Genomic DNA, 16,369 nt, shown 5'->3' with positions numbered 1-16,369 from the left:
CAGCAGGAGTGGGAGAACAACCGGGACTCTCTCCTTGCTTTCATTGAGCAGGTAGTGCGGGCTGGGACGGGGCATGGGGCAGCGGCTGTGAAACCCGCGTGTCCGTGGTGGGCTGAGAGCGCGGCGTTCAGTTGCTCTTGTGGCTTCGTTTGCTGCGTGTGGTAACACAACTGCTGCAGTTGCTGTGCAGAGGTTGGTGGCTACAAAGCTGCTGTGTATCTCTGCGGTTCTGCCGCAGTTCCCACATCCTCCACAACAGCAGAGCTCCGCTCAGAGGGGCCTTGTGGGGTTCAGTGTGAAACAGAGGGACCGATCGGTGCAGTTCTCACTATGTAATACAGAGTACCTGTATGGCCTCGGTGCTGTGAACCTCCAGTGATGTTCAAAAGCACCAACACTGCTGAGACCTTGGCTTGCAGAGTCCTCTGCCAAGCTGTCTCCGAATGCCCATGTATGAATTGAGTAAGCTGGGAAGGGAGGCAGCAGCATTTTGTCCCTTGGCATGGCCTGTAACCCTGCTATCTTCATATTGTGTGCCCATGTCGATGGAATTTGTTAGGGAGGATCACTTCTGAGATCTTGCTGCCTTCTCAGTTCATGCTGGAATTCCTGTCCTTGCTGTCTGGCCAAGCACTGTCTGTGTCATGGGCCCTTGTGTGTCGTTGCCTGGCAGCTGTCCTGCTCTGCTGCATTTTGGGAAGGGCAGGGGGGTATTGCTGGGGGAGGACACGGTTCCGCTGATATTGCCTGTCTTCAGCCAGGCTCTTGCATTGTCTTCCTCAGGTCCACATTGGTGTGAAAGGCTTTGTCAGGGATGCAGTCACTGGAGCTGGACTGGAGAACGCGACCATTGTTGTGGCCGGCATTGCTCATAACATCACAGCGGGCAAATACGGCGATTACCACCGACTGCTTGTGCCTGGGACCTACAACGTGACTGCGGTTGTAATGGGGTAATGTCTCTGTGGCAGCCTGCGTCCACACTAACAACTGCTCACATTCCTTCACTTCATTTCTTCCCCCAAAGCATCTTGCTGTGTATTTAAGGGGATTGGCTGGAAGCTGCAGGAGCGAAGGACTCCAGCTTAGAGCTGCAGCTGTGTTTGTTCACCCCATGCCCCTCTGCAGCGGGGTGCTGTTGGGTGCACGGCATTTCTGCCACCTTTGTTTGATGGCTTTTATCAGCCTGCATCTTACTTTCTGGGCTAAGGGAGAAAGTGGAGTAGGGTCACCCCAGTAAGAGTTTGTCTCAAGTCTGGGTGTAAACACGTAGCTCGCCCCAAGGCTCGCCCTGAGACAGCACCGGTGGCTTCTTCCCTGGTGAGTCTGTAAACAGGAATTTGTGCTTCTGTGACACAGCAAGGATGGCAGTGTAGTTTGGTCCGTCAGCAGTGGGATGAGTCCTGTCAGCTTGTTCGCTGGTGAATCTCTCGCGTAGTCGTTAACATCCCAGTGTGTTTGGGCTGGGAGGCGTAGGTGGAGGCGGTAGAAAGGCTGCAGGGGGCTTTGGCCTCTCTTTTGCAGAGCCTTCTTGCTGAAGCTGGCTGTTGTTTTGTTTTTTTTTTTTTTCCACAGTTACATGCCAGTGACCAGGGAGAACATCGAGGTGAAGGAGGGAGCTGCAACAGAAGTGGATTTCTCCTTGCAGCCAACTGTAATGCCACCAGCTCTTAACGTCACACAGTTCACGGCAACGCCCGCTCCTGTCTCTACCATCACCCCCACCCCTGCCCAGGCAGAGGCCCCAAGCCCAACTTCTCTCCATCAACCTATCCAACCAGTGGACTTCCGCCACCATCACTTTTCAGACATGGAGATCTTTCTGCGGCGGTACGCCAGCGAGTACCCCAACATAACCCGACTCTACTCTGTGGGCAAGTCGGTGGAGCTGCGGGAGCTCTATGTAATGGAGATCTCAGACAACCCTGGCATCCACGAACCAGGTAACTTGTGAAATCCTTTTTAGCAAGGCACAAATGCAGGTGACAGACTCTTTGCATTGGGAGATTGTGGGCAAAGCGAAAAGGAGCGTAGAGCTGGCACCTGTCTGAAGAGAGACTGACCTGTTCCTCGTAGTGTCCTTTCTAAAAAGACCAGGTGCAGTGGGTCGTTGCTGGGGACATCTACACTGGTCATGGAGCCCTGGGGATAGAAGGACCAAGGGGCTTTCCTGAAACAATGTCTGTCCTTTTTGGTGTTGTGGGAGGAGAAGGGTAAATTTTAGGTAAATGCCTCCTAGACCTGCAGAAAGGACTGAGAGAGTAGAGCTTGGGGTGGTGAGGTGTCTCCAAGCTTTAGTGTAGTGGTTATAATTGTCTCTTTGGCGTGGCCATGTGTATGCAGGTGAGCCAGAGTTCAAGTACATCGGTAACATGCATGGGAATGAAGTTGTGGGGCGAGAGCTTCTCCTGAACCTCATCGAGTACCTCTGTAAGAACTTCGGCACAGATCCTGAAGTGACTGACTTGGTCCAGAGCACACGGATCCACATCATGCCATCCATGAACCCTGATGGCTACGAGAAGTCCCAGGAAGGTAGTGCTGTCTGTGCTGAAACATCCATGGGCTTTCTAGCTCTGAGAACAAGCCTTTGGGCTCATGGTACCTCTCTGAGAAATCTGGAAGCCATGCTGGAGCAGAAGTGCTCTCCGCACGGGGATGCTGGGAAGGGGCTTGGTGCGTGCTGTGGGATGAATGAGCGGATCCCACAGTGCAGGATGAGGGTGGTCGACTGATGCTTGAAGCTGTTGGAGAGAGCTCTTCTGCTTCAGCAGTGCTATATGCTGCCCCTGTTTGGGTCCCCTTATGGTTTGTGGCTATTCCAAGGATTATTTTAAAAAAAGACATTCCTTTGACACAGCTCATATTTGCTGTGCTTTGGTCCATGCTCTTAGTAACGTGTGACGTGGGAGCCAGGCTGTCTGCAGAGCACTTGTCCAAGGATAACATAGACTTTTATCGTGATGTTGAAATTGGCAAAAACATCCTTCAGGGAAGTCCTTAAAACTGCATGGCTCTTGCAGATTGGCAGAACAAAGTCTGTCCCGAACCATTTTCTGGAAGCAGAGCTCTGCTTGGCTTTAACAAAGAACTTGTCCAGCTGGTTTGAGAAGGTGAGCTCTGAGGTTTCTGCGGTCGTGACATCCAGCTGCTGGGACTGTTCATGGTTCGCTGCCTTTCTGCTAGCTGTGGTCTGGCTGGCACTGGGAGCCTGTGCAAACACCTGCTGGAAGGGCCCTCGGGCACCCCTGTGCACAGAGCAGGCCCATCGCTGAAGGAGGGTGTGGGTGTCCCCTCACTCTGGGGTGTAGGAAGCCAGCGCTGCTGTGCTCTCTGCTGTCTCCTATTAATTGATAGTTGTAAGCTCTGTAATGAAGAGGATGAAGCCTCCGCACTGAAGCGGGAACTTGCATAGGGCGCAAGCTTGAACTTGTGTTTAATTTTCAGGAGACAGAGGTGGTACCGTTGGCAGAAACAACAGCAACAACTATGACCTGAACCGGAACTTCCCAGATCAGTTCTTCCATGTGGCAGACCCTCCCCAGCCAGAAACTCTCGCTGTCATGAGCTGGTTAAAGATTTACCCGTTTGTGCTCTCAGCAAACCTGCACGGAGGTACGGCAGCCAAACCGAGCTCCTTCCTTTGCGCTGAGGTTCAAGGGATGGGATTTTGCAGGGCTATCTCCCTGGCACTCTAGGTGTGAACTAAGGAGCTCTTGCAGAGAGCCCTTGCGGTTGCTGTGAAATGGCAGGAGCGAAGGCAGCCGGGTTCCTGCAGCAGGAGTAAAGCCATTTCCAAAGGGCCTACACAAATAAAGAGTAACCCAAACCTTTTGTTCATGCTGCTGGAAGATAGATCAGAAGCTGGAAACAGAGGGTGAAAAGAGTGTCCCCCAAGCATGTTTGTAGGGAGTTGAAGAGGCTGTTGGGAGGATCGCAACCCCTTCTCTGAGGGGAGCACGTGCATTGGGGGGCACCTAGCTCATTGCCTGCTGAGAGATGGGAGTGGACTCTTGTCAGCGGCTGCTCAGCAGCTGGGTCTGGGAATGTGATACAGCGCTGAGGCTGTTGGAGGCTTCACAGTATTTATAAAAAGAAGGGAATGAGATGTAATACTGAGGGTTCCCTGCCTTAAATTGCATGGCGGAACTATGAAATTTGCTGTAATTTAATTATCTTTTTGGAGTGATCTAAATTAAGTCTATTATGTATTAGAGCTTATTCCCTAGACTGTTTGTCTGCTGGCTTGTAGCTGTGGTAACTTGCAGGTGGTTGCTTTGTGCTAGCCTGTTTAATTTTGTAATGCAGAAGTACTGCGTGTGGGTACGAGGGAGCTGGCGCTTCCCCAGCAGCAGTGGTGTCTGGAGCTCCACGGTGCTATTAGTACAACTTAGGGGAAGCTTCAGTAAGCCAAAAATGTTATAATCTGACAGTGCTTGCAATAAACTCCAGAAGGCTGAAAATCTACAGTAGTTGGGCCGAGGGCACTATGCATGTTCTAGGAAATTCCTCCCCTTGCTTTCTCTCCTCTGTGAAAGTGATTATTATGAGGTTGTGCTCATCGCTCCTGCATGTAAGAGCCAAACCTTTGATGTGTCATGGCCTGGGTTCACCTTCCCAACTGGGTGTGGTCTTACCTATTCCTGTGCTTTTGTTCTCTTCTAGCCACTGGGCTTTAGGCTTTGTTTAATGCCAAGTCTTGAGAAACAGAAGGCTTGGCTCTCTTTGGAGAAATAGAAAAACTTCCCTTGTTAGGCTGAGGGATCACCTTGAAAGCGTGCAAGTACGAGTCAAAGCTTGTTTCCCCTGCAGGTTCCCTGGTGGTTAATTACCCCTTTGATGATGATGAACAAGGAATAGCCATATACAGTAAATCCCCAGACGATGCTGTGTTTCAGCAGCTGGCACTTTCCTACTCCAAGGTAAAGCTCTAACGGGAAAACAGGCACATCCTGCTGGGTTAACCCCTGATGCTGTTGGGAACCTCCCGAGCAGCTGGTAGAGGAAGGCACAGGTACTGTGGGCGCCCGGTGTTGCAGGCACAGCAGAAAGGCCCTGTGGGAAGCTCTCGTTCCATGAATGGATGCCCAGCATGTTCTGTCCACAGACACTGTAGGAGGAGAGCCCTGTGCAGGCACAGGGGCCATACGTGCTGAAGGGTGGTAGAAAATGCTGAAAACATGGGCTGGGAGGAGAGTGAGGGTGTCTATGGGTTGTGGTTGGGTGTGGGTGCAGTCTGTGCTGCAGCCTGCATGAACCTCTGTGTTTGGTAAACCCAAGAGTGTGACTAATGCTAGAGCAGAAGTGCCAGTGGCTGTAGAGTGCAGAGACTCAGCTTCACATGTTGCATCTTGTTTTTTAGGAAAATACAAAGATGTACCAGGGAAGCCCTTGTAAGGATATGTACCCCACCGAGTACTTCCCGCATGGCATCACTAATGGGGCTCAGTGGTACAACGTTCCAGGTAAAGCAGAACTTAAATCTCTTGCACTGTTTGTCTCCAAGTTAATGCATGTGGCAGCTTGAAAAGTTCAGTCTGATCATTCACAAACTCTGCATTGGTCAGCCCAAATTACTGGGACTCAGGTTTCTTTTATAACTTCTTAAACAAGATACCCAGATACAGTTATACCTGAGGGGAGGAATTTATAGTGTAGTTTTTCTGGCTATTAGCAAGATAGTTTCATAAAATTTTACAGCAGTATATTAGCATGAAAGGTATTTACAAGAAGGATGGCTATTTGTCTGCTATTTTGGCATCCCTTTGAAGCTTGAATCTTGCCCTGTGTAAAAGCCTTCTCTCTTCAGCTACAAAATGCGTGCTGTAGTTTGTACTTCATCTTTCTCTACTATCTGACATTTTTTTTTTTTTTTTTGAGCTGCAGTACAGTTGCCTTCAGGAGACCTTATTAAGTCATTTTTTACGTTCCTGTTGTAGGTGGGATGCAAGACTGGAATTACTTACATACAAACTGCTTTGAAGTGACCATTGAGTTGGGCTGCGTGAAATATCCAAAAGCTGAGGAGCTGCCAAAGTACTGGGAGCAGAACCGCCGGTCTCTCCTCCAGTTCATGAAACAGGTGAGATGCTTTCACCCCAAGCAATTGTGTGAGCTGCCTCTGGGGTTTGCATTAGATGTGCCAGAATGAACAGGCTAATCTGCGGGCTGAAGCACGTGCTGCTTCCTGGCCAGGCTGGGTACCTGCTCCACAGAAATAATCGCCATCAGAACATGTCTGGACTCCTCTCCCCTCCTTCTCAACATACCAAAAATCTTTATGGAAACAGCAGCCAGGTGATGCAGGTGTGGGCTTTTTATTTACCACTACCTTGGTTTTCCCTAGGCTGGAGTGGCCTTTATGTGCTGTTCCCATCTGAGTCAGGGCTGGTGGTAGTGCTGCACACCTGGGGCATGCAAACAAAGGTGTGGAGCAAAGGCTGCTGTGGTGGCACCCTGAGCCAAACAATTGCTCATTGTACTCACTGGGTGATCTTTGTCCACGCCAGCTGCTGGAGAGTCTAACCCAAACCCTTTTGGACCATGTTGCTCCTCTGGGAATGCTGAATCTCCTGGGCTGGGAGCTGGTGGGATCTGGGTGTCAGTGATCCCACAGCAATGTGTGGGGTGGGAGGCAGAGCAAGGGCTGGCACTCAGCAGGGCTCCGGGTCTGTGCTCAGGTTCACCGCGGTGTCTGGGGATTTGTGCTGGATGCTGTGGACAAAAGGGGCATTCTCAATGCCACCATCAGCGTTGCCGATATCAACCACCCGGTGACCACCTACAAGGATGGAGACTACTGGCGGCTCTTGGTCCAGGGGACGTACAAAATCACAGCATCTGCCCGAGGGTGAGTGAGACACGGCACAAGGAGCAAACAGCTATACTCCTGACTTCCCGGTAGTCCCATCGCCTCTGCCTGCAGCAGAAGTGGGCGTGGGTGTTTCTCCTGCCCTCTGGCCTGTTCAGAGTTAGCAATGTGATGCTACCCTGATGTCAAAGACTGCTCACCTGGCACTGGTGTACAATCCAAATCCTCCCTTATTTTGGAGGTGGTATAGGGAAGGAGTTGATAACTTAGTGTCTTTAGGGGAAATTCTCTTTCGGGCAGCTGCCCACAGAAATGCATTCATCACTTCAATGGCTGCCAAAACCTTTGGGTTAGAAGCAGCCTGACTTGTTGTCCTGCCAGTCTGCCACGTAACCCTGCAACACCTGAGCCAAAAGCAGCTCAGGGCTGTGTTGGGCTCTGAGCTGCTCCCTGTTCTCCTGCCATTCCCAAGTCCCTTTGAAATGTTTTTGGTCTTTTTATTTTTTTTTTTTTTTTATCCTTCTCACTTTTGACTGGGAAGCAGCAGCAGTCCCAGTCCCATGTGAGCATCCAGTCAGGAAGGGGGGTGGCTTGTTGTGTGAGGCCTTGAACCCCTGACATTTCCTTGTGCCTTCTTTTCCCTGCACAGGTATGATCCAGTCACTAAGACAGTGGAAGTTGGCAGCAAAGGTGGGGTGCAGGTCAACTTCACTCTTTCACGGACAGACATCAAAGTGGAGGAGGGGAAGGTGCCGGTCCTGAACACCCCAGACACCAGTGACCCCAATGAGAAGGAGTTTGAGACCCTGATCAAAGATCTGTCTGCTGAGAACGGCCTGGAGCGCCTCCTGCTTACCTCCTCGGGGGATGTCTCTCCTTATCGATACCGCCCTTACAAGGACCTCTCTGAGTTCCTCCGAGGCCTCTATCTGAACTACCCGCACATCACAAATCTCACCAGGTGAAAACTCAAAAGGAGCAGTGCTCAGCTCCTCCCTGAGCAGCAGCCTGTGGCAGGGAAGTAGTGAAATGACGAGCCAAGGATGCGGTGCAGAGATGGGGAGCTCGTCCCTCCCCTTCCCTGTTGTCCCTGAGTTCAAGGGACCCCCACACATAAGGGCATGGTGGCAGAGCACTGGCTGCAGGGACTCACAGATGCATCCATGTGCTTTTTCCTGAGACATCGTTTTATTGACTTAAACCTGGGGTTCTGTCTGTTCCCCAAGAGCACCTGGGACTGGTGATATTCCCAGCATTGATATCCCAATTTTCTGCAAATATCTCTGTTCCATGCTCTCTATTTTCTCCCTTTTCCAAATCCTTTCTGATGTCTGCCCTGCTAAAGAGTCCCCAGTAAAAGTGATCAAGTTTCACTTTACAAATCTCAAATGGCCTCTTTTGATTGTCTGCCTGCAGGTTTTAATTCAATAGCGTGAGATTTGAGTTAGCTTGCCCTGAGCCAAGGTCTCTGCCCTCCTGCAGGAGAGCAGCTGTCTGCAGTTCTCTGCTCTCCTTTGTGACCCATAGCGCTTACCCTCTGTCAGCTTTAGAAAGCACAAATCTCTTTGTCCCAGGACCTCATTTGCTTGTTGTTACCAGGCACAACATGCTCATGTGCTGTCCCCACTGGTGCCAAGGCTGCTTTTCTGATCTGTAGCCTCTATTGTCTGTCCAGTTGCATCAGCCCCGATTGTGTTCCCTGCTTTGCTTGCATTCAGTTTGCTAACTTAATGGCATGACTGTGGCAACAACTTCTGCGTTACTGGAAATAGGCCTGCTTTTGTCCTCTAACCGGGTGCTTTATAAATTACTTTGATATCCACACGTATCCTGCTCTGAAGGAGAAAAAAAACCAAACCACAAAATCCCCCAAAACCAAACAAAAAGCCCCTAACATTGGAAGCACAGAGGCATTTAGCAGTTCCACATTTCCACAGTTATGGTGATGTTACAGGCTGTGTAGAAATACATGGAGCATTGGGCCTCCTGTGCATCTGGATCTGAATACTTTTCTTACACAGATGCTTGCGTCCAAGCTGATGTTCCTGGTGAATTTGGTTCAGTGCTGCTGCAAATCTCTCGTGATTTGGTTTTATTTTGTGTGTCATGTGTCTTTGCAGCCTCCTCACGGAGTTCCTTTCCATGCTGGGATTTCTTCATAAGGCCAGGCTAGGGGTGCGGTGCTCTTCCTGAGCTGACACTTTGGTTTCTCATCTCTTGGCAGTTTGGGTCAGAGCGTCGAGTTCCGTCAGATCTGGTCCCTCGAAATCTCCAACAAGCCCAACCAGTCCGAGCCTGAGGAGCCAAAGATCCGTTTTGTTGCTGGTATTCATGGAAACGCTCCTGTTGGTACCGAGCTGCTCCTGGCACTGGCAGAATTTCTTTGCATGAACTACAAGAAGAACGCTGCTGTTACAAAGGTGAGAAGTCAATGTGAGGACCATCTTGGAGCCCTCCAGTTATATCCTGAGAAGACGGTGCTCCCTGGGAGAGACTTGTCTTGTTAACAGTGGCTTGTGGGTTGCAGCAACCCCACGCATAGCGGGGAGGTGATGTGAAATCCACGGGGCCGGTGGGAACCTCTGGCTGCTGATATCAATGTGAGCAGCAGTTCCTAGGATGAGATCCAGACAAATGAGATGTACAGAGAATGATGCCTACTAATTGCACTCTATGTACTGTTTCTCCTCCTTTTGTTCAGCTGATTGACCGAACACGGATTGTGATCGTGCCTTCCCTGAATCCAGACGGACGTGAGATAGCGCAGGAGAGAGGCTGCACATCGAAGATGGGCCAGACCAATGCTCACGGCAGAGATCTGGACACAGACTTCTCAAGTAAAGCAAACTGAAGCAAAGTGTTGTGCAGTGTGCCTGTGGAAACGCAGGCTGCTGCTCTAGGGTTGGGTGTAGTTGTTTGGTTACAGGGTCTACCTGTAAAGAGAGCAGCACTCCTGCCCTGGAGCCCAGATGGTAATTTGCAGTCACTTACTTGCAAGGAAAAGACAAAACAGAGTTCTTTAGGAATAGTCCAGAGGTTGGACAACACCTAATCTATATTTCCTGTTAATTGATTTCTTTCAAACCCCCACTTCTGAAAAAATGCCCTCTGTTCAGTGCTCCCTGGAAAGTGTCTCCTTTTTTCCCCACACTTTTCTGGTGCCCCTGTAACTGCTTGCTGTATCCAAAGCACTGTATCAGTGCTATGCCCACCCTTCCTGCGGGCAAAGTGCTCTCCAGCCAGGTTTGGCTGGGAATCATCCCAAATGCTTTCTTAAGAAAATGTCAGTTCAGTGACATTGAAGAGGGCAAACACGCACGAAATACCCTCTGCATCACAAAAGTGAATAGCCTGGGGAAATAGCGATGTGTCACATTTGTTTAGCTTTGCAGATGAATTTCCCCCATGGATAGTGTGGACTAGGTGCTCTACTTGCTGTCAGGTTCATCTGCTGAGGTCTAACAAATGCCTTTTAATACATGCAGCAGACTTAATTTCAGACATCAACAAAGAATGTACTTCTGCTGGCGTCTCAAATAGCAGAGGAAGGTGTTGTCAATTCCCTTTTCTATTTGCTGGTCTGATTTACAGGCAATTACTCCCGGTACTCAGGGACACAAGAGCCTGAGACCAAAGCCATCATAGAGAACTTGATACTGAAGCAGGATTTCAGCCTCTCTGTTGCACTAGATGGAGGATCTCTGCTTGTCACTTACCCATATGATAAACCAGCACAGACAGGTATGACTGACTCCTCCGGGGCCTTGCATGCACAGTTACCCTCGGGTTGTCCCTGCTGAAGTTCATGTGACCGCATGGTGTAAGAGCTTCTTGCGCTGGTGGCATTCTGCGGCCTCCTTTTGTGTTCAGCCCTTAATACGTGGAGTTGACAATCTGTTAAGTAAAGCTATAAAAGCTCACAGCTAGGGATCAGAACACTTAACCGTTTCTGTTCCTACAATAGTATTTCAGTTTTTCCTCTGCCAAAGCCGGTATAAAGTCTGCTTTTGATACCACCCTTCAGTGTTAGAGGAAATCTGGAATGCCCCTGAAACAATATTTGTCACTTTAATACAGGATTATGGTGTTAGAATGGGAATCTGCCCCTCCAGTGAATGAGAGTTGTACTCTGAGTCTCATTTTTCTCTTTGTAGTGGAGAACAAAGAAACACTGAAGCATTTGGCATCTCTGTATGCAAACAACCATCCGCTGATGCATTTGGGCCAGCCAGGCTGTCCAAATAAGTCAGGTATGTTTGGTTGAATCCTTTAACCCCCCCGTCAGCTTGTGCTGGACTCCGCTAGGAGCAGATCTGTCTGACAGCTGTGTTCTTGCTCTCTCAGATGAGAATATTCCTGGCGGTGTGATCCGTGGCTCTGAATGGCACAGTCACTTGGGAAGTATGAAGGTACTTCATCTCTGCTAAACAAGCATTAAAAAGCGTATTTGTTCTGATGTCTAGGCAAAACTTCCCCACCTCCAGCTGCACTCGGCAAAGCTTTTTAAATACCACCTATTTTCTTGTAACTGCGGCTTTGTTTTTTGCAGGATTTCAGCGTTACGTTTGGTCACTGTCCCGAGATCACTGTCTATACCAGCTGCTGTTACTTCCCGAGTGCAGGGCAACTTCCCGGCTTGTGGGCAGACCACAGGAAATCTCTCCTTAGCATGCTGGTGGAGGTGAGCTGCAGTCGGGGGGAGGAAATTCTGGCAGGGAGTGAAGGTAGTGGGCTGGGTGGGGAGGGGGAGAGGAGGAGAGCAGTATGGAGAGTCTTGGTGTTTTTATTGGTGCTATGTAACTACAGACAGTCAAAATTTAGACTACATGAGGAATGGATTGAACAGAGGCAGCAAGGGACCAGGAAACATGTGGATGTGAGAGTTAAAAATCTGTGCTGTTTTCCCTCATGGTGGGCTGAGCAGTCCTTGCAGTATCATGCACTTCTATTTATTATGAGGGTCGGGGTGGAGAATGGGCTATATTCTGAGGTATGAATTAGATCCTATTTTAGTTACAAATGTGCCATACGCTTGGATCTGAATGTGAAGTGTTTGAAATGCTTTATTTCAGGTTCATAAGGGAGTCCATGGCTTTGTTCAAGACAAGAGTGGCAAGCCAATTTCTAAAGCTACCATTGTTCTTAATGAAGGCTTGAGGGTCTATACTAAAGAAGGTGGCTATTTCCATGTGCTGTTGGCTCCAGGTTTGCATAACATTAATGCGATAGCCGACGGGTACCAGCAGAAACATGTCAAGGTATGTGAATGTCTGTATTGGAGATCTTCCCCCCGGTCCCTGTCATATCAAGGCATCTCCTCTTTGGGCTCTGCCTCATTGGCCTTGTTTAGCTGCTGATTATGTGCCCAGGGTAGCTGTTTTCTGCCTTGATGTAATGGATGGAGAAGAATTTCCCAGCACAGCAGGACTGGTTTGGGCAGTAGCTTTTCTTTCCATTGCACTTGTCTTTGGCATCTGCCTGGTCCTGCCCTGGTCAGCAAGTACCTCACTTGTCTGGACACCTAACAGATGTGGAAGCTTTGTGACAGTCTGAGCTCTTGTATCTTTTTGCAGGTCTTTGTACGTCATGATGCACCCAGCTCTGTGTTCATTGTGTTTGACACGGAAAACAGGATATTTGGTCTGCCAAGGGAGCTGGTTGTAACTGTTGCAGGTAAAGTGACGCTTTTATCAAAGCTTTGAGCTTTGCTTTCTGTACCGGTTCTTGCCGACAATGACCCTTCTCTTCACTGAACTGGAAGAGTCACCTGCGGACTTAAGCCGTCTCCTGCTTTCCCTTCTGAACACATGCTTGTCCTTGCAAACTGGTCCAATAGCCTTTGGATCTGGTGATGCTGGGCTGGTGGATGGGAGGGAGGGAGGGAGGAAGCAGAGAGCGTTGCAGGGGTCTGAAGGGTCCAGAATGGACTTTGAGATGCCTAGAAAGGGGAGAGCCTGTTTGTGCATAGAGCTGGGACCTAGGAGATCTTGCTGCTTCCCCAAGGTTTCTGTTGAGTGGGGTGGAACCAGGTAAGTGTTAAAGAGTTTGGTTTTGGTTTGGTTTGGGGTTTTTTTGGGTTTTTTTTTTTTTGTTGAGATGGCAGCTGCTGAGGAGGCTAACGTTTATACCCAGTGGTGTGCAGAGGAGCTGAGTGATGCTATCCTAGATTACAAGCACAGAAAATAAAGCTAGTACAGTGCTGCTCTGGGAGCAGCTCTCTTGCATGGCATGTTTTCTGTGGCCTAGGAGGAAGGAGCAGGGTCACAGTGAAGTGGGAGAAGTGGTTGTGACTGTAGAAGGGGAAGAGAGATGGTGGCAAGCCTATGAGTCTCGAGTCTCTGGGAGGGGGGGAATATTTCATTAACTTCAATGTCTCCTTTCCGGTAGGTGCAAGTATGTCTGCCCTGGTCCTCACCGCCTGTATCATCTGGTGTGTCTGCTCAATTAAGTCCAACAGACACAAGGATGGCTTCCATCGCCTCCGGCAGCACCACGACGATTACGAGGACGAAATCCGCATGATGTCCACAGGCTCAAAGAAGTCCCTCCTGAGCCATGAATTCCAGGATGAAACGGACACTGAAGAAGAAACACTGTACTCCAGCAAACACTGACACGTCCCGGGCGGGAGAGGAGGTTCCCGTGGACCAGACCCAGTGGCGGGGGGCGATCCCTGTGGTTCAGTTTTGAAACATTAGCTTGCAGGATGTGTCCTCCAGCGGTGTGGGTGGCAGCTCCCAACTTCCTTCTACTATTTGCTCTGTTCCTATGTACGTGCAAATCAGTGGGTGTTGGAGGCAGCGTTTGGGCTAAGGGCATGGCTTGTTTCATTTTTGGGTCAAGATCTGGAGGTTCATGTGACGTTGTTTGAAAGGCAACTTAACAGGGTGGCCAGCGGGGTTCCTAGCACTTCCCCAGCATCTCAACACAGTGAGCAGATGGTGGGGAAGTGCCCCCAGACCTGCATGGGGTCATAGTTACAACACTCCAAAGCAGTTTCTCTACCTGTTTTCATTTCATGTTTTCCCCTCACTACTTGGGGGAAGCCAGATCCTTCACTCCCATGTTCTGCAGAGCAGCCCTCAGAAAAAGACTGTACTTGGTTCTCAGCTGCTCTCTTGGAGCTTTTCCCTACTCTGAGAAGCTGTGGTCAGCTATGATCTGCAGTGGTTGTGGAGCACCTCTAATGTGTTGCTAGTTCCAGGTGGTGACTTGGAATTCTGAAAGCTGGGGGAGATGACGTCCATTCTTGATGTGAGCTGGAAAGGAGCAAATGTCAGAGCTTCAGTGAACTCTGACAAAGTTCAGTTGATTGCCAGCTCTGTGGTACTGCTGTTCCTGACTTTGGGGAAGACGGAAGTTTTACCCCCATCATCCCTGGTTGCTTCTTGTTTGTGTTGGCCTTTGGGGTCTCATGTTAGCATTACCACAGCACAGTGTCTGAAAGAGCAACTGAAGGTTGTTCTAAGCAAATGGATAAACTGATTGTGGTAGATACTGTAGAAAAGCAATTGGTTACTGACCCCACCTGATCGGTTTTGCTCAAGTCCATCACTATTGAGGAGGAAACAATGAAATCTGACCACTGCTTTGTATTTGAGCATTATTGGAGCAACAGGGAGAGGTCATGGCAGTATCCATGGCCCAACTTCAGTCTTAAATTTTGAAGAAAAGCTGCACCATTTGCCATTGTCCACCTAATACTGTTTAGTGATCAGAGCACTTTGGAAACACCCTCTCCTCAAGCTCTGGTGATGGTAGGCATCAAATCATCCTGCTGGCTTGGCTCTGTTCTGCTACTACAGCGTCCCTGAAGCGTGTAGCAAGAGCTCCACCTGCTTGTGTGTCTGCAGTTGTGTCCGCTGCTGTGGGAGCCTGGGTGCAAGGTGTGAGGAAGGGCTGAGCTGAAAGAGAAGGGAAATGCAGCCAAATTCTGTTTCATAGCACTTGGCAGGAAGTTGGAAAGAGGAGCTGCAGCGTGCATCCCCAGGACATGTTAGATAGAATAGAAGGGGAATAGAAGGAATGTCCAGAAGGGAAGAATGGCTGAAACGGTTGACTTGCAAAGCCTTTATGCATCTTTGATGTTCCTGTGCTTTCTGGGCAGAAGGCTGGGGCTAGAATAGGCACTTCCTTGCTGCTCTCTTTCTTTTTTAATTCTTGCCCCACTGACCCAAGCCCTGGGGCACAGGAGCCTGGTGCAGCAATGTCTTGGGCATCTAGTTTGCCCTGAGCTCATCTATTCTCCAGCAGCCTGGGGGAGTCTGCTAGTGAAACCTGGGTGTGGTGTTGATGGGGGATGTTTTCACCCAAACGTATGATGGGGTCTGTTCTGCTGGGCTCTGGCCTGGTCTCTGGTGGGGGAACAGCACAGCGGGTTCCTCGTTGAAGGCTGCTGGGCTGCATCACCTTGGGAAGGAGCTGTTCCTTGCCTCTGCGTGCGGTAGATGCCCTTCTGGAACCATGTGCCTGCGGCCATGCTGCTGTGCTCATCGTCTCAGCAGCTGTGTGCTGATTTTGTGCCGTTATCTGGAGGGACGATAACCCTTGGGCACCAGTGTACCTTCCTCCCTGTTCTGCAGGGAGTTACACTGCAAGAAGCACGTGATAAAATCGGGCTTGGGAGGTGCTCTGGAACAGGGAGCTGAGGCTGAGCATTCCCCGTGCTCCTGCCCTGCAGCCCTGCGGTGTGAAAGAGCTGCTGCTCTTGTTGCCCCTGTTCTGCAGGAGCCATGAAGGTCCCTGTGCCTGCTCCCAGTTCACTGTGCTGAGCAGGGGCTGGGGCTTGGTCCTGGGCCGTGACCCTTTTCCATCTGTAATGGGCTGCAGCACACAATAGCTGCTAATCTCTGAACTTTTCCTGCTTCTGAGGGCTTTAACAAGAGGTACAGCTGGGGTTTTATATTAAAGTTGAGTTTGCATATGGCTCCTGGGGCTCTGTTTGGGCGTTGTTTGCTCAGGCAGCAGGTAAGGGACGGAGCTGGCCTTCCTTTGTCCCACTAGCAATAAATCTCATTAGGAATCAGCCCTCTCCCTCCAGCGTGCGTTCTGCAGTTAGCGTGGGGTAGGTGCCTATTTTTAAGGTGAGTGGATTCAAGATGTTTTGCAAATGTGTGAGACTTTTTCTATTCAGCAGCACCAGGTGCTCGCTCTGTGCTCGGAGCCGCAGCAAGTAACTGCTAGGGCTGTTTGTCACCAGTTTGGGGAAGGCAGGAGCAGCCTCCCCTTGCCATCAGTCTGTCTGTCCGTCCGTCCGTCCAGCTGCAGGAGCGCCTGTGTCACTTCTGGCAAGGAGCTGGTCCCCTGCAGGTGCTTGTCCCTGGAGCGTGTCGGTCCGTGCACTGTGCCTTCAAATGTACATTTTTAAAAGGGACTTGAATCGCCTTTTCCTGGAAGGGGGAGGGGGCGGCATGAGGTGAGGCAAGGCCTGGCTCTGTCCTCAGCCGGGCCCTCTGGTTTTTTACCTGTATACTGAGATCCAATAATCTGTATAAAACTATTTTGATGTCCACCTGGGTTGGCTCGTTCTTCCTACAGGGGGCGGTGGGGGCTCGGGGC

General features: G+C 50.1%; 1 protein-coding gene across 2 annotated transcripts in view; it reads left to right on the top strand.

Moving 5' to 3' along the window:
• The window catches only part of CPD (carboxypeptidase D), a 24,335-nt gene extending 8,024 nt beyond the window's left edge, over nt 1-16,311 (top strand). The window contains exons 3-21 of one of the 2 annotated variants that reach the window (XM_035889549.1): nt 3-51; nt 784-953; nt 1,576-1,943; nt 2,344-2,535; nt 3,448-3,615; nt 4,813-4,922; nt 5,363-5,465; nt 5,940-6,082; nt 6,681-6,850; nt 7,461-7,772; nt 9,036-9,231; nt 9,513-9,648; nt 10,403-10,552; nt 10,966-11,061; nt 11,156-11,220; nt 11,361-11,492; nt 11,884-12,069; nt 12,385-12,484; nt 13,199-16,311. In XM_035889549.1, the coding sequence (XP_035745442.1) occupies nt 3-51; nt 784-953; nt 1,576-1,943; nt 2,344-2,535; nt 3,448-3,615; nt 4,813-4,922; nt 5,363-5,465; nt 5,940-6,082; nt 6,681-6,850; nt 7,461-7,772; nt 9,036-9,231; nt 9,513-9,648; nt 10,403-10,552; nt 10,966-11,061; nt 11,156-11,220; nt 11,361-11,492; nt 11,884-12,069; nt 12,385-12,484; nt 13,199-13,425 (3,073 nt within the window). In that variant the 3' untranslated portion in view covers nt 13,426-16,311. Of the gene's footprint in view, nt 52-783; nt 954-1,575; nt 1,944-2,343; nt 2,536-3,447; nt 3,616-4,812; nt 4,923-5,362; nt 5,466-5,939; nt 6,083-6,680; nt 6,851-7,460; nt 7,773-9,035; nt 9,232-9,512; nt 9,649-10,402; nt 10,553-10,965; nt 11,062-11,155; nt 11,221-11,360; nt 11,493-11,883; nt 12,070-12,384; nt 12,485-13,198 lie in introns of both variants that reach the window. The other variant, XM_035889551.1, reaches the window with a different exon arrangement.
• Nucleotides 16,312-16,369: the final 58 nt, after the last annotated feature.

This window comes from Egretta garzetta, unplaced genomic scaffold, assembly GCF_000687185.1.
Source record: "Egretta garzetta isolate BGI_Z169 unplaced genomic scaffold, ASM68718v1 scaffold112, whole genome shotgun sequence".
Taxonomy (NCBI): Eukaryota; Metazoa; Chordata; class Aves; order Pelecaniformes; family Ardeidae; genus Egretta; species Egretta garzetta.
This window is presented reverse-complemented; position numbering and strand designations above follow the sequence as displayed.